Source organism: Carassius gibelio, chromosome A25 (assembly GCF_023724105.1).
Source record: "Carassius gibelio isolate Cgi1373 ecotype wild population from Czech Republic chromosome A25, carGib1.2-hapl.c, whole genome shotgun sequence".
Lineage (NCBI taxonomy): Eukaryota > Metazoa > Chordata > Actinopteri > Cypriniformes > Cyprinidae > Carassius > Carassius gibelio.
Window position 1 is genome coordinate 12191701 of NC_068395.1, and position 18310 is coordinate 12210010.

An 18310-nucleotide genomic window follows, 5' to 3' on the forward strand; every position below is an offset into this window, starting at 1 on the left:
TTAGTGCAAGAAATGATATTACCGTTCAAATCTATGCGGTCAGTAAATATTTCCTAACGTTTTTGTTCTAATGCTCACCAAGGCTGCATGTATTTGATCAAAAATAAAGTTAAAATAGGAATATAGTGAAATATTATTACAACTTAAAATAACAGCTTTCTATTTTTCTTTCTGTGATCAGTCTTCAGAGTCACATGATCCTCCATTCTAAAGGTGATTTGCTGCTAAAGAAACATTTCTTATTATTATCGATGTTGAAAACAGTTGGGCTGCATCACATTTTTGTGAATTTATTTTTCAAGGATTCTTTCATGAACAGAAAGTTTAAAAGAGCAGCAATTAATTGAGCTAGAAATCTTTTGTATCATACAAGTAAAGCTCCTTTCCTGAATAAAAGTATTAACTCTATCCAAATCTATCGTACTGACTCCAAACTTTTCAGACCTGGCTCTCTCTCGCGCTGCGTCTTCCCTCGCTCTCTCCTTCTCCTGGCGCTGTTGTTCAATTCTGGCCTCTTGTTCCCTTCTCTTTATCAGCAGCTCCTCCACCCGCGCCTGCCGCTCCGCCTCCAGGGCCCGCTTACGCTCCTGAAAAAGCGATTAATCATACAGTTACACATTTAGCCAATTAAATAAATCAATAAAAAGAACCAAGCTATACCTGAACAGCTTCATCCCTCGCTTGCTTTTCTTCCTGTCTCCGCTGACGTTCCTCCTGCAGCTCATTAAGCCGTTGTTCGTATTCGTTTAGTTTTGCCAGAACATCGTGTCTCTTGTTCTGGGCTTCCAGAGTGTTGATGAAGGCGATCTCATTCACCTACACAGATCAAAAACAGAAAAATATTCTTAGCACAGAGCTTTCCTAATAAAAAATAAACCCCGTTTGAACATTTTCTGAGGAGAACATTCAAGGTTGTAGCCTCGTAAGTTGACCTTGGCCTCCTCTTCCTGTGCTTTCTTCACGATGGCCTGGAGTTGAATCTCTCGCTTGAATTCAGCATGAAGCAGCTTCTCGTCCATCATCTTCCTCCTCTGATCCAACAGCTCCTCCTTCCACTTCCTCACCTCCTTTTCCTGAGACAGAAAGAGACATGCACAAAGATCAAATCCCGAAAAATGTGGATAGATCTTACTTCTCCGACAAGAATGGATTAGAACAAAAACAATCAATCAAATCATCTACAGAGCCACCAACATCTGATTTATGAGTCTCACCAGGAGTGAATCCCCATGAATGACTAAAATGGCTGTTGAGTGATTCTTTCAACATCTATGCGAAAAGTGTTTTCCCTCGTGGCCGAGGTGAAATGAGCTGTGTCTACAGGTGTTCAAGGGAAAACATACCCTTTCCAAAAGTTTCTGCAGCTTGTGGGTCTTTTCCTCTCTCAGTTTGTCTCGGAGCTGCTGGGCTTTAAGTTGTTTCTCTTCATGTTTTTTCTTTGACTCTGCAATGGTTCTGATAACAAACACCAAAGCCCAATGTCAATACATTTTTAATCGATTTACATGATATGCAGATTAATTGATCAAAAGTGTTGAAGTATAAATTTATTATGAATTCCCTCGAATGAAAATCATTCAAAAGCATTATAGTGGCAGATAAACGCATCACAATAGTAATTACAAAATTAGTGGGATGCTAAAATCAAACTAAATGATTTGAATGAAAATGTGCATAATTAATTTTTAAAAATGTATTTTAATAAAATACACTAAATAAATTAAATTAACAACCCTGAGAATAGTGTTTATACATTTGTGTTTGTGCACATTAGCTGTTTCCATCCATCTATTTTTATGCGTTTTGGATTATCGCATAAAAAAAAAAAAAAAAGAAGATGGATGGAAACGCCAAGATGCGCATAAATTCTAAAAATAAGCATAAAAAAAAAAAAATTATGTACACAACTGAGTAGGATAAACTTTTTATCCGATAAGAAAAAATGTGCATAAACTACAATGGAAACACATTTACCAAATAATTTCCACTATGCGCATTGAAAAAGTCATGTGACTGCGCTATGAGATGGGATAAACTGACTAACCAGCAGACTGATCTCGTATACAGCATCTATATTTTGTTTTTGCATGTTCTGAATTGCCTGAGAAAAGTCTTTCAAAGTATTAATGTATAATTACAGTCTTACATGACTGCATTCCCAAACAGCAGACATGAACCTCTAAAAGCAATGACCGCATTTATTGCCACGTCTGTTATCGCTGAAGCGCAAGTAACTTATAACATATGAAAAAGCCAATTTCCTCCATGAAAAAAAAAAGTGATTTCATCTGAGTTTATTTCTTGGAATTCCTAATTTGTAATTTACAATGTCACAACTTTTTTTCTAGATTGTGAATTTGTTGGAATTCTGACTTTTTGCCCCTAAGAATCGAAGTTACTTTCTCACATTTCTGAGTTTTGAGTCAACACCTCTTTCTTTCTTCTTACAATATCTCGTAATTTTGAGAGAAGAAAAAAAAAAGTCAGAATTGCAACAAACACAGTCAAGAGAAATAAAGTCAGAGCTATGAGACAAAGTTACAAAGTTTTTTTCCCGTGGCAGAAACTGGATCCATACAATGTCTAATTTCATTAGTACTGTATCACACAATGATATGAATTTAGGGACAGGACAAACTTTTTGCAATTCTGTTTGGATAAATATTAATTAATGGTAATATTACCATTCTAAGGACAATCTTTTCTTTGCAAAATTCTGTAACATTACTCTGTATGTAAGGGGAATATGTGACTGTTACCGTTTGCGTGAAGGAGAGGACAGCTTCTCGTGCATGTGAATGCCATGTCCCGGTGGGCGAGCCGGCTCCTCCTCCACTATGTCACCCCAGGAGGTGCTCTGACGCCAGGGCTCTCGAGCTGTCAGAAAACCAAGTGATGTGATATAGCACATTTACAAAACCTGTTAGACCGATTTCACACTAGTCAATTTTAGATCATCAGCATCTATTTCTGAGTGATACTTTTAATGTCATTTGAGTAAATGCAATTTCTAGCATATACAAAATCCTTCAAAAAATAACAAAATATGACAGCAAGAAAAAATAGAGGTTGCTATTTTACATGAATAAAAAAAATAAAGGTAAAAAAACAACAGGTAATCTTGGCTAAATCAAAGTTAAAACATTAGAAGTAGCGGTCGACCGATATTGTTTTTTTGATAGGCGATATTTTGGAAAGCAGTAATTGCAGATGTATCAGTTTTGGGGAGTACTCATGACTTTACTCTACATTTGAGAGGCAAATATTGTACTCTTTACTACGCTGCATTTCTATCCATAACAGTAAGTACCCATTACTTCTAAAATAAAAATCTCAGAAACCCTCAATTTGTTGTTTACCTCTCAAACGTGATTGGATTGTGCAGGCGCCACTGATTGGGACAGCCTATCAGCAATCACATTCAGCTTTCCACCAAAGACTTCATGACATTTGATTGAATTGAAGTACAATACACACACACACACACACACAGACAGAGAGTTATCACACAAAGGGCCCTATTTTAACGATCCAAATGTAAAGTGTAAAGCGCACGGCGCAGGTGCACTGTAAAAAAAAAATCCACTTTTGCTATTTTAACAACGGAATAAAGCATTTTTGGAATGGGTTGTCCCTATTCTCTTAAGTAATGGGCGTAAAGTTCATCTCCCATTCCCTTTAAGAGTGAGATGCGCTTGCGTCATGGTGGAATTTGTTGGCGGAAAAGCTGAATACTTCAAGCAAAGAAATCGATCTGCTAGTGCGCGAAGTTAAAACACGAGCCGATCATCTACAGGACAAGCAGGAATCCACCAAAGCTTCCAGAGGTAAAGAAGACATGGGATGAAGTAGCAGTGCATGCTTTCAAATAGCTCCGCACAATAAGTCAGTTAATAAATTTATGTGTCTGTATTCGCACGATTGTTCAATTAATTAGCCAATTTCATTAATCATTACAACTAGTAATAGGCTGAATTGCACACAGGTAGCCTAATTCTAATACACGCATTGACTATCCATCATTACATTTTATTATTTATGTAGCCTACACAATAATATTCTTTTACACTGTAATCCTTTTGCTTTTAATATTTGGCATGTTTGTGTGATGCGCATCCCTGTATGTAAAAAGGAAAGCCAACGCACACTATTGACCCACCCAGAGGCGCTTTTTCTACAAACGCGCTCTTTAAATAACAAAAAAATATTGTGCCATTGACTTTAGACTTTAGACCAGGTTTGAGTTGGTCTATGGCGCAGTCTATTTTCAGCTCCTTAAAATAGCAATGTGCCAGCAATGCACCTGAACACACCTCTTTTTATACCAGCAAGCCCATGGTTGCACAAATGAGCGCAAATGCATTTGCTAATTAAATGATGTGGCGCTGGATGGGAAAATGCAAATGGTGCCGGACTGAAACTAGCAAATACACTTTCGTTGCGCCTTACATCGCGCCGGGTGTATTATAGGGCCCATAGATTGTGTGTGTGAGAATGGTGTTATTCAGCAGAAAGTATTTTCTCCTGCCTTTGCCTGTATGTCAAGGTGAGAGAAAGGGGCTTAATACTGTCACTCAAATGAGCTGAATTTTATTTTCCTTCTTTGTACACTGACCTAAACACAGCTAATTTTCTTTAATCATTATTATTTTCTCTTCTATGCTGCATGTATAACACGGTCAGGATCAGAGGCATGTCAGAACATTGCTATATTGCCTTCTTTGCTGGTTTAGGTTTATTGATTTGATTGATTGAAAAAACAGAGAAACTCTCATGTACACACTATTTTTAGCTGAATTATTATTTATTTGAAAAATATGATACCCAGTGCAGACAAACCTCCCATAATATATTATAATTTAATAAAATATTTATTCATTTGTGAAAAACACTGTCATCTAAAGTATTTTTTAATCCATTGTAAAATGATTTCAAATTTCTTAAATATTAATAATAATTAAAAATTAAAAAAAAATAAAAAAATTATCAGCTTTATATCGACTATCGACCCCGAGGGGGCTTTCCCAGATATCAGCATTGGCTGTCAAAAAACACATATCTGTCGACCAATATTTCCAATATAGCCAATATGAATTTTACAATGGATTAAAACATTTTTTTTTATAAATAAATAATTATAAAAGAGGGAAAATTTGAGCACTGTGTGTCTCAGTGCAGTCAAAATAAAAGTCCCGCATGAACACATTGGCCAAGCAGAAAAACTTATCAGACGATGCCGATATTTGAAAACTGCCAAATATCACCATGGTGATATATCGGTCGACCACTAATTACAAGGCAAAATAAATATTCATTTCATTCCAGCAATTTTGACCATTTCATTTTCCATCATTAAATGAACAGAACTACCTTATAGATTTATAAATATAGTTAGGAATGTGTATGTTATTCGCATCATTACCGTCATAATCAGCTAGCATCTCGCTCCAGTCTAAACTCAAGCCACAACTGCCACTCCCGATACTTGCCTTTAAGAGACCAAAATAAAAATGACACCAAATTCAGAAAACACACATATAAGAGCCAAGAATATTGATGTTGTTATAATTACATCCGTCAAATAAACCACTAGGGCTTACTTACAGAGAAGTCGCTCTCGTTGTCAGTCTCCAGTTCGTTGTTCTCTGCTTGGATCTCTCGAGTCAGCTGTTCCTCCTCTGCGATGGCACTTGCGATTGCCTCTTCGTTAGCTTTTTCCAGGCGGTCGGCCAGCTCTTCCTTCTTAGCCAAAACTTCAGCCATGGATTGCGGCTGACAACAGGCACAAAACACTCATAATGAGTCACTGAAGTCACCACAAAAAGTGCCATATAGTTCACCACACTAGGCTTTTGAGTTCATGCCCAGGCAACGCAACTTCAATTAGGTCATGGTGCAATCATTTCAGCTGAAATTTGGCTAGACTCGGATTTCTGTAACGCAACCAAATTTTTAATGTTTGCTGAAAGCCTGCACACCACAAAACGTATGCAAACGATGTTGTAAGAAACTGAACAGAGATAAAATGAAATCAAATAATGGCACATGCCATAAACATAATCAATCACAAAAACCACGCATGGGGAAGCATAACGAAATCATGCAGCACAACCACAATAAGGACGGGGAGATGGGAAGGAGTTCTTATTTGATATGACAGAACAAATTTAATCAATAAGGTATGAGAGGCCGTGTTGTGTTGTGAATATAGGATTAAAAGATGTTATTAGCTATTCTATTGCTCTTTACTTGCTCTCAATTGGCAAATGGGGCTAATTTGGAATGTTTAGCAAAACAATTGTGTTGCACATATCAAAGAAATAAGCTAAAAATATGACAATATAATCATGTAAACAAATATAAGTTTATATATATAAATGTTTAATACATGCATGTATATAATTGTGTAGATTCATGTAAATGAAATATATGTAAAAATATATGTATATATGTAAAAAATATAATAATTCATAAATGTATTTGCTTTATTAATTATAACTACATTTATATAAATATATTACTTGTTCAATTTGGATGCAGGATGAATATTGAAAATAACTTTAATTATTGTTGATATTAAAATACGCTTATCGAAATGAAAATGCTACATCCACCCACCCACCAAATACAGTTGTTTTTGCAAGACCTTCACAAAATAAAACTTATACAATATTACAACCTCTTTAAGATGGCCAAAAACCCAGTGCAGCCTGTTTTGCAAAATGCCATCAGGTGACTCTAGTGTTCTGGAGAATAGTTACCTGTAGGCAGAAGGGGTTTATTCCAATTTTAGGGTGGTAACAATGTGGGGATTTGTTGGGGGGCACATTTTTGCTAATACATTCCTTCCACAGGTGCACCTGTGAGTCTTCATGCCTCGTGATGACTGCTAAATTGCCAAAATATTTTGGAAAAAGTATCCTACCCACTGCCATCAGAGGCCACAACACTTGACCCCCGCTTTCAGAACCTGACGAGTGAACAGTATGCAGAGTGCCAATTTCAGACAGTCGTGGGAGAAAATGGAGACGCCCGGAGCTGCACTGAGGTCAGTGTCAGACGTCATGCTAACGAGCACAATAAGAGCTGGATTTCTCTCAACAGCTCGCCTGCTGGTCTTAGACCTGGAGTCTAAACAGAGCTGGGCTTATCTGACCCACCCAGAGAGGTGGTGTCTGGGCCTCGGAAGCAATGATTCCGGATTTTGACTCGGCTGAGATTGTGCTTCTGTCTGGGCGTTTAAATCTCATCCATCTCCATTGTTCCAGACTGGGTTTTGTACAGAGGCCAACACCCGTTGAGTAATGGGAGCTGGTAGCTCACAGAAAATGCTATGGGTTTACCCTTAATTAAACCCTTGGAGGTTTCTCTTATAAGAGTGAGACAGGACATAAGCAGAATGCCAAAACAGGAGTCACCATCTCACTTCTACAGCCATACCATCTGAAGCAAAGCCATTTGGCCAACCTCTGTAGTTCAAATAGTTAAACCAATAAATAGACTTGAATTTCAAGTAAAAAATTATTAAAGCATAACATTATGCAGCTAGTTGGTTGCACCAGGAACAGCCACTTTTGCTGGAAAAGGGGCATGTGTATTGGTATCTTTGAATTTAGCAAGATTGTGGGAGGTCAAGGCTCAAAGGGAGGTCAAGGTCAATGACAGCCCATGGGTAGAAAACCAGTCAGGTTGTCTGACTGGTGCAGGGGACACTTGACGAGCCTAAAATAAAAACTTGAGCAACTGTGGCAACTCTCTATAAACACTGGGCCTTCCTGTTCTCTACTCGCAGTGATACTAGTTCACCCCTGTCAGCACGCACATACATATACTAGCTGAGAAAAAGGAGGAGGGATGGGGGTAATCCTGTATCGCCTGGAGGTTTTTGGGATTGACTTTGTTTAGGCGGCAGTCCTGACCCTGGCCTGTTTCTCTCAGCACTCACAGTGGAAAGTTCTGTGGGGTCCAGCATGCTCTCCAGTGTCATCGCTGCCAGGGAAACGTAGATCGCTGTCTCCACTTTTTCCGATGGTGCCGCGACCTTCCACTCAGACCCCTCCATCCCCTTCTCTTCTTTAGCTTGCCCAGTACCCGGCTCCTCTGTTTGGGAAAGGGTTACAGAAGGAGGACCTGGAACGGAATCCAAAACCGAGCACTGGGCTTGCGAAAGTGGAGAGGTAGGGGGAGGCGTGGGGTCAGAGGTGGGGGGTGGCGTGTCCTCAGAGGGGGCGCTGAAACTCTGCCCTGGCTCTTCATTATTTTCAGCTGGGGGCTGTGCAATATACACACAAATGGACACACAGATATGAACACAAACATGCATGTCACAGCACTAACTGCCGCATCTGTATGACAGACTATTTGGTAGATACGAGAGCAGCAAGAAAACTAATAGAACTAAAGAAACACAGCATGCTAAATAATTACACAATATCATGCATTTCAAAACAAACATGTAGCATACCAAGAACTGTTCAATCAAAAACCACAAACATGCAAACAAGTCATTTTGAATCACCACAGTCTCAACTTCATTCTCGGTTCTAAAACCTAGTAAGCTTGCATACATAGGCACCATTTCAAGACAAGGCTCTGGATGTGAAGGCTGTTCCATAAGGTAGCCAACTTCATTTTGTTGCTTCCAAGACAATACCACATTGCAATGTAAAAAGCTTAGTGAAAAGAAATGAATGTTTTATTTAATGCTGAACGATGTGACATTTAATGCCAGTTGGCATACTGTGACATTAGCTTAGATACATGCCAATGATAAAATCGAAATAAACTATTTTTGAGAGATGCTGCCATCACAGAGCGTTCCAAATCAGTCGCAGGTGCCTATGCAGGAAGTAGATAGTATGGCATCTCACTAGATTTTGCAACAGAGCTATTGGCTATTTCGTATTGTCCAAATGTAACCTGAGACATTATATCATCAATATTTAATAAACCTCATTAAATCTGATAAACATGTACAAAATCGATGCTTGAACACTTGATACTGGCCTGTCTGGACAGTGTATCTATGTACACAGCGTGACAAAAACAAAAACATTCTGATGTTACAGAGTCTTCATATCTATGCCTGAGCCCTGAATAATTAATGAAGGAAGGCTGGCTGACGTCAGTACCTCGATGACGGAGGTCTTTTCCACCTCTTGGCTCTGCTCTTGGGGTATGGGTTGCTCTTGCTCCTTCACCTCTTGAGATTTTTCCTGGGGGGAGGGCTGGATGTTCTGGTTCTCCTTGTCGCTGTCATCTTTGGGGCTTACATGTGCCAGAACGGGGCTTACCTTGGCGACCATGGTGTTGGAGCGTGGCCTCATGGAGCGGCCACGATGCACAGTCTCCCAGCCCTCTGCATCTTTCTTTGCTAAGGATTGATGGACATAGATATATACATAACCACAGAAATGCTTCTGAAAACAAATGACTGTCAATACAGAAGATCCATTCACCTGGTTTTTCAGCAGGGATGTTGACACTTGGGCTGACAACAGGAAGTGACTGGGAACACTTGACTCGGTCCGCCCAGCTTGGTCCAGTGTGGGAGAGACGTGCCACAGCCAGAGTGGGAGGGGGACCCCTGTAAACACACACACACACACCATTTAAACCAGAGATCTCAGATTCAAATGCCCAAGTGTAAAGTAGCCAGGTGGTGTTCTTCATCAAAAGTCGCACAATTACAACAGATACAAATGTTTTACAGTCTTTACTGTTAAAAAGTCCCCTTCTATGGGTAGTCATCACAAACGCTCTAGCTATGCATCATTGCACTGGGCATCCTCAAACACTGCAAGCTAAAATGGAAACTTCAAAACGAGGGCCCTCCGTTTTGATCAATATCCATTTCCTGCAGCATCCAATTACAGCGGAATACAGACATGGATGGCCGTGCTTCAGCAGTCTTTAACCACACTTAGATCTGCACCCCCAACAGTCTCAAGCACAGGCCTGAAGAGAACCCGGCAAAAATCGCATTAAAAAAAACGCTTAGGCTGTTGCGGATCGATTACTCTTTTCCTCCCAGCCTCTGCCAGACGGGCGTAGTCTTTCCGGTCTCGTAGCGAGGCCAAGATATGTATTATATCTGCCATTGATTTCTCCATCTGAGCATTCAGTGGCATTTCTAATCGCATTATCAACTGTCTTCCTTTCACACTACCAGCTTAAAAACAACAACAACAACAACTAATGCAGGGAGCCTCAAGTCTTGCTCCTCTGTTAGGAGTTGAGAGTCGCCACAGTTTGCCAACAGAGACACCAGTGTCAATTAGCATGCTGTGGGCAAGGATAAAGGGGTTCAAGCCAGATTCAAGCAGATATATAACTGACTATTTCTTAAATTGTGAGTATACTTTTTATAAATACTAAAAAGTTAATGAAAAATAAAAAAAGATCCAAAGAACGGAATATTTGTTACATTTTCCAAACAATAGTGTATCAGTTTTTGCTTTGCAATAGCAAATGATATAATATACTGAATATAGTTCCTATACATTAGTGTTAATTTCGTTAACTAAAACTATGACGAAAAATGTTCGTCAAATTGTTTTTTCCTGACGAAAAAGAGACTATGACGAGATAAGGTAATTTTTCGATAATTGAGACTAAATGAACATGCAACATCTGTTGTACGAGACTATTACGCGCGTGTTCATGTTTGCGGTTGCCAGATATCAAGAGATCAAATCCTCCATTCAGAGCTTTTCTGTTAAAAGGGTATTTACTCTTCCTGGCTTTTTGCTTTATGCAATCAGGCAACCATTCAACACACACTCTCTCTGCAGAGGCGCCATGATCTGAAAACACAGATATACAGTATTGTACAAGCAAAAATATACAAGTATTGTAAAGATCACCATTTGAGGTATACTGCTTAAACCAAAGTGTCGTTCAGCCACTCTGTGTTCTGTGATGGATCTCAACTGTATTGTTTGTGATAGTGGTAATGTTACTTATGCAACCTCTGTGCAGCTTTTTTGCCATTGTTTTAAAAAAGAAATATAAATGCTATTGGGAATTTCTCTGTTATAATATTTGAGAATAGTGGTCGACCGATATATCGCCGATGTCGATATTGGCTGATGTGTTCGAGGCGGGACTTTTATTTTGATGGCGCTGAGAGCGGCAGTGCCTGAGCACACACAGTGCTCACGCTCGCTCTCGTTTGTCATCGTCATTAACAGTTGTGTCTAACATGGATAGAAGTCTGTCTAATAATCAGATAGAACAATTAAACAAAGAAATTAATGTATACAGAAAGTATTATAACGATTGCTTTTATAATATTATTAATAATAGAAAGGCAAACACTATAATACTATAAGTAAATAAATGTGTATTTTTATCCAGCATGATCGCGTGTTCTCTGCATGATGGTCAGTCTGTGTGAATTGAATGCTTTAAACTATAAACTTGTGATTTCAGATTTATTCTGTGCCTTGTGCATTTGCACATATATCATATTCATGTCATTTTCACTGTGTGCTGTATGTAAAATGAGAGTTACCCTGACTTTATTTGAAAAATATGATTCCCAGTGCACACAAACTTCCCAGAATACTGAGTGCCCTGTTGGTTAAAGTGATTACTTTCTTTTAAATGTATATATATTTTCTTTGGTGTTCATTTAGCCTTAATTGAAATCCTGTTTTAAATCTGTACACTAACGTTAGATTAGGTAAAATATTTAATATTCTATTTATTTGTGATTATTGGGGAAACAGCAACTTCTATTATATTTTTCATCATTTTAACCATTATACAGTACGACGAAAATATGATGAAAATTAGTACGTTTCCACTGACTAAAACTTGACTAAAACTAAAACAGGACAAGTTGAACTAAATATGATAAAAACTTAATAGCTGAAAAAAATGAACACTACTATACAGTAATATTTTCCTAAATATCACATTATTAGCTGTATTTTTTCACAACCGGTATCTACTGGTCCAGATCAGATTTATTGTTTTAGACACTTAATATATTTCACGACAGCAGAGAATATGGATGAAATACACATTTTCTTTAACAGCTTTTTCTTTTTCTTTTTTTAACTTCCCAGAATACTTTATAGGTGAAACACTTAAAATATTTCCTGTACAACATTACTAATCAAATAATGGGTTCATAATTTTCACAGTGATCAGTTCTTATAATATATGGAACATGAATACTAAAATGCATGATTTCCCCTACAGTGGACACATATCTTTAGGAAATAGCCATAAAAGAGTTATTGATTTTTTTTCCACCCCCAAAGACTGAAAACAATTATGAAACAAAATCCTGAAACAGTCTGTCATAATTCACAACAATCTCTATAAAAAAAAAGGTATTGAGTAATTTAAAAGCAGTAAACAATCATAAAAACATTTGACTTTATGCACACACACACACACATATATATATATATATATATAATATTATTTTTTTTGTGATTAGTTGCCATGGCATATGGTACCATGTGGTTAGAGTGGATAACACAAGAATATTGGAGAAAAAAGTACTTGTGAGTATTTGAGGGAAATGTTTTTGAGTGATCCTGGGTGTGATGGATGTAACTGGATTGGCTTACCCAAAATTTAGGGCACGGCGAACGCCAGGTGATGGAACAATACGATCTGACGAGGGGCTGGACATTACATGTCTCCCTGGTGACATCTTTCGAACTTCCCAAGTTAAAGAAGTGGGCCTGCAGGAACAGAATGAAACCGTCAAAGAAAGGTATTGATTTGGAACAGAACCCAAACGTATAAACATCTACTTCACAAAAATATTTAATAAACAGACATGCTAGGACCAGGGCAGGCTTGGATGCTTCTAAAGGACACACATTCAACTGCTGTAGAAATGTAGAGCTTTCTAAAGAGTACTTTACAGTTTGACACACAACTTAAAAGCTCTTGCTCTTATACCATAATCAATGTACTATTGTTGTGGTCACTTACTCATTACATAAAGGGGTTAGGCAGTGAAACAGTGAATCAACACAAATTGATCATTGATCAGGCTGAAAGCAGGGTTTGTGAACATGTTGAGAGTGTGTGTGTGTGTGTGTGTGTTGTAATAATCATGACAGGCGCTGGTGTTTGTCTGTGATTTATACAGTTGAGTCCTCAAGCCTACATATCCATCCACATATCCATCCAAAATGTTCATCATTTTAACGAAATAAGAAAATTGCATGTTATTTTTTAAGTACGGTCTTGAATAAGCTATTTAACATAACAGATGTTTATATATACTCAACAAGATAAAATAACTGAATTTGTAAAAATGACCCATTCAAAAGTTTTACATCTTAATACAATCAATCATTTCCAGAATGATCCTTGACTGTTTTTATGTTTTGTGATAGTTGTTCATGAGTCCCTTGTATGTCTTGAACAGTTCAACTGCGAGCTGTTCTTCAGAAAGATCATCCAGGTCCTGCACATTCTTTGGTTTTCCAGCATCTTCTGCATATCTGAACTCTTTCCAACAATGACTGTATGACTTTTAGATCCATCTTTTCAAACTGAGGACAATTAAAGGACTCAACCATAACAATTACAAAAGGAGCAAACATTTACTGATGCTCAAGAAGGCAACACGATGCATTAAGAGCCGGGGGTTGTAAACTTTTGAACAGGATGGTGATGTGTACATTTATTTTCTTTTTTTCCCTCTCATTTAGTACTGCACTTCAGAAGCTATTAAAAAATACTTACATGTTTTCCAAAGACAAAATAAGGACAATTTACCCTGATCCTCCAATTCATTCAGTTTACAGCCCCGGCTCTTAATGCATAGTGTTGCCTTCTTGAGCATTAGTAAATGTTTTCACCTTTTGTGAGTTCAGATATGCAGAAGATGCTGGAAAACCAAAGAATGTGGAAGACATGGAGGATATTTAAAAAAAAAAATACATAGTATGACACACAGAACTAATATTTAAGGGTATGTAAACTTTTGTACGGCAGGGACGGACTGGGACTAAAAAACGGCCATGGACTTTGACTAAACCTGGCCCAATGCAATCTGCACACAGAAACTCGACAACAGTCTGTCTGTGCCATCTTTGTGTTTAAACAGGTCAGGTATTTTGTCTTCTTCTGAGGGTAGTTTGACAAAAAAACAAAAAAAACTCTAGGATGTGATTTTCTGACTTGGGACGCTTAAAGTAATTTAAAGCTGAGCTGGAGTTGGTGTCTTTCTCTGCTCTTGGTCTAAGCTCAGCCTGAATAAAAGTAAAAGCACAAAATATATCTTAATATTAGCTACTGCATGTGGCATTTTACAGCTAAAATGTTGAAGTTTAGCTGTTTTAACTACTGTAATCATTAAAAATGTAGCAACCTGAATATCACTTCCTAACTTCATCCCTAGCAAGTAACTCTCTTTCTCCTCTCTTGTTCAATACTTACCATATTTTTCGTATTTTTTTTTATAATTTGGCTGGTCCTGTGACTTATAGTCAGGTGGGACTTATTTATCAAAATTAATTTGACATGAAACAAGAAAAATGAACTATGCTGCTCAGTGCTCCTGTAGTCTAGACTGAAAACATAGAGGGCCCTCTCGCGGCTGTAGACGGTAATGTTTTCTCTTGGTTCTTGGATCTAAATAAATGCGACTTACACTCCAGTGCGACTTAAACATATTGAAATAAACATATTGTTTGTTTATTTCTATGCTTCTTCAGTCTAACATCTTTGCTGTTGGTTTCTTCCTACTCTTCCACTTCTTCTCCTTACTTGGTGGCCACGGCCAGTTTAGCTGGCATCCAACTTAAATGTGCATTGCTGCCATCTATAGTACTGGAGTCTAAAACAGATTAGTGGGGGAAAAAAAACAGGTGATGACTGCATGCATGGTGGATGGTGGGCCGCCCCCCCGGCCATCCTGGAGTACCTGCCATTCTGTGATTCTCCAGATCACACAGATGGCCAGTCCGCCCCTGTTGTACGGGATAATTTTTATAAACTCTGTTATCATTTTGTCTTGTGGAGTATATGTATCTATGAAAAAACACATAACGGATGTTTTTATATATATATTGTATATATATATATAAACATCCGTTATGTGAAATCGCTTATTCAAGACCTTAATAAATTAAAAAAATAGCATGTAATTTCCATGATCACTCTTGTTTTATGAACATTTTGCATATTCCGCAAGGGGATGTAAACTTATGAGCAAAACTGTATATGTACATGTATATATCAACATTTATACACACACACACACATATATTTATATATAAAATCACACAGATCACCTGTTCTGAGCATCTGTTTTTTCCAGCTTCTCCTGTAGTTGGATCCAGTCGATTAAAGCTTTGAAGTCACGGACGTAGTTATCCAACATCATCAGGACCTCCTGGGGGGGAGGGGGCATGTGTGCTGTTAGTTGTGAAAGCCTCAATGAGATAAGGGTTACATGCAACTCTGATATTTGCTTAAGCACCGACCAACAATCAAAACTCAAAGCCTTCTTGACTGTAAAGGATGTGCTTGCAGAGACTTGTCAAAAGTTGCAAGAGTTGTTCTATGTCAGGGGTATCCTATCTTGTTCCTGAAGGTTCACTGTTCTGCAGAATTTAGCTTCAACCTTGATTAAACACACCTGAACTAGCTAATCGAAGTCTTGAAGATTGCCAGAAACTACCGGGCAGGTGTGTTGGTGCAAGCTGGAACTAATCTCTGCAGGACATTGGCCCTCCAAGAGCAGGACAGGACAACCCTGATCTATGAGCTATCAAAATGTTAAAAGTGGCAACAAATGTCTGCAATTGCCAATGTCAAGTCAGAGTTATTTCAGTTTAACAACCCACCAAACATACAATTTAATTCAGAACATCCAAATCGACCTCCCCCAATCCCTGTCATTATAGTTCAGCCCTGTTAACATTCATCTCAATGACCCCAGAGACCTGATCTGACCATGCAAGAGGGCCAGATCGGCCCCCCACCCTGACATCTCTTTTGTGGCATTTTTGAAGGAACAATGAGCAGGGCCCCAGCCGAGACCCCTGTCAGAATCTAGTGAATTCTCTGCTAAACAGAATCCCGTACGAGCCCCCGAAACTTGCTTACACTGAAGGACTCGTGTAAACCAACACCCTGTTGTCTCTACTAAAAAGTGGGCATCTGTAGCTACTGGAGCACATCTCACACCCCACCACCCACCCACCAGAAGCACTTCATTCACAAATACCAGGAGGGGACAAAAAGAAAAGGACGAGGACTAAAGGAAAGGGAAAAAGAGTGGTGCTGCTCTTTCTTGCCTCAGTGGTCTTCCACAAGAGGTGCGGCTGAAATTACCAATTAGCTTTGCAAAAGGGGGCTGGCAAATCTGATTGAGGCTGTAATCATTTCTAGTTACTGGCAAAGAGTGTGCAGCGAATGAAGAAATGTTCATTGTCTATCCGATATTCGATCTGGGAGCGCTGTAGGGACTCTGGGGAATCCCTTGGCTCCAACAAAGATGCTAGAGAGTGTCGCAAAGCCTTGCACAACACAGATTAGAACAGCTCTACAACCTTAGACCTACCACAGGCTTTTAAGATTAAAAAAAAAAAAAAAAAAAAAAAACTGCTTACATTTACTACATCTGCCTCAATGCCAGTCATAATCAATCTTAATTTATGTGCTTGAATAGTTTCCTACAAATCTATTAATGAAGCAGTAGGTCATCTAAAGCTGTCAAAGTTGCATTGCGTAGTGTTCAGAGCCACTTCTGATGAACTATACATGATAAAAGTGGAGTGCATTTGAATATGATCCACAAGGTTCACTCCTTTGTAGGTATGCAGCGTCTTCCTCATTTGCAGTTTCAATTGCAATCCAGTTGTGGTGCATGACAATGGGCCTCATTCATGAAATACGAAAGAAACAATTTTTGTGCAAAGCCATTCGGATGTAAACTTTCGAATTCATGAAAATGTTTGCTTTTTTTTGTGTGGCTGAGAGTTAAAAAAAAAAGTTCATTCTTTGGATAAGACGCAGCACTTGTCATTGTCACTTTTTATCCAGCCGTCCAATCATTGGAGAAGAGGCAGGACAAATACTACAGCGTCTAGCCATCCTACTTGAACTTCTGAATAATGGAGAAGTTAAAGGTGCAATAGGAAATTTTGGAAAATGCTAATATTAGCCTGATAGCACTGAAAGTGAATGTCCCACCCTCCCTACAATCGCCATCCAAAGCCATCATGGGTCATTCACCAGCGAGAAAACTTTACTACAAGTACTACAATACCAGGAAGGAAGACCGGGTTGTTGATGTTTGTCTGCCATTCTTGCTCTGTCTGCACCTCGTGCATGAACGCGCTGATGACTTATCCTGTCTGCGCGAACAGGGTGAGCAGAAGTATGCAGATACATACATTGACAGGGAGATAGGAAAGCCATTTAAAACGCTCAGACAGAGTGTTTTGATTGGACACACATTTCTTGGTCCTATGCCTTACACAGAATATATAAATACAGGTACCGTATTTTCCGGACTATAAGTCACACTTTTTTTCATAGTTTGGCTGGTCCTGTGACTTATAGTCAGGTGCGACTTATTTATCAAAATTAATTTGACATGAACCGAGAGAAATGAACCAAGAGAAACATTACCGTCTACAGCCACCAGAGGGCGCTCTATGCTGCTCAGTGCTCCTGTAGTCTACACTGAGAACATAGAGCGCCCTCTCGCGGCTGGAGACGGTAATGTTTTCTCTTGGTGCTTGGTTCTAAATAAATGCAACTTATAGTCCAGTGCGACTTATATATGTTTTTTCCTCGTCATGACGTATTTTTGGACTGATGCGACTTATACTCAGGTGCGGCTTATAGTCCGAAAAATACGGTAAATACATTTCTGCCACTTAACTTAATGATTGCTACAGGGATGTGAAGAGACTTTCAACCAGCATAACAAAAAAAAAAAAAACTTCTGAAGACAATCACCTATTGCTGGTTATTCCATTTTTATATTCAGTAATATTAAAAATTAGATACTAGTAATACGTTACTGCCACAGATTTTAATAATCATAGCATCCAGAGCATCTCAGCTGGAAAAACGCTGTCCCACCAAAGCTTTCTCAAGCGCCATCAGCTGGCCACTTTCAGAAGAGTGCCTGGCATTTTCTCAGCTGGCTAAAAATGCTTTGGTGGATACATATTAGTTGAATTTTTATTGTTAACCATGTGGTCTATTAGTCTTTTGTGCACATGCAGCCTTTTCACAAATGATTGGAATTCATTAACATACACGTTGAACTATCAAATCTAATGATTACAATTTGTTTTTGAATCTGGAG

At 38.6% G+C, this 18310-nt stretch overlaps 1 protein-coding gene across 4 annotated transcripts in view; it reads right to left on the bottom strand.

The window, feature by feature from the left end:
- Positions 1-18310, bottom strand: part of LOC127946935 (S phase cyclin A-associated protein in the endoplasmic reticulum-like) — a 105265-nt gene that overhangs the window by 76537 nt on the left and 10418 nt on the right. For 2 of the 4 annotated variants that reach the window (XM_052543762.1, XM_052543763.1), the window contains exons 5-16: positions 15276-15376; positions 12588-12704; positions 9459-9586; positions 9132-9373; positions 7946-8272; positions 5605-5772; positions 5423-5489; positions 2760-2877; positions 1344-1455; positions 933-1073; positions 661-816; positions 445-587 (exon numbers count right to left, since the gene is read on the bottom strand). In XM_052543762.1, the coding sequence (XP_052399722.1) occupies positions 445-587; positions 661-816; positions 933-1073; positions 1344-1455; positions 2760-2877; positions 5423-5489; positions 5605-5772; positions 7946-8272; positions 9132-9373; positions 9459-9586; positions 12588-12704; positions 15276-15376 (1820 nt within the window). The remainder of the gene's footprint in view (positions 1-444; positions 588-660; positions 817-932; positions 1074-1343; positions 1456-2759; positions 2878-5422; positions 5490-5604; positions 5773-7945; positions 8273-9131; positions 9374-9458; positions 9587-12587; positions 12705-15275; positions 15377-18310) is intronic. The other 2 variants (XM_052543764.1, XM_052543765.1) reach the window with 1 other exon arrangement.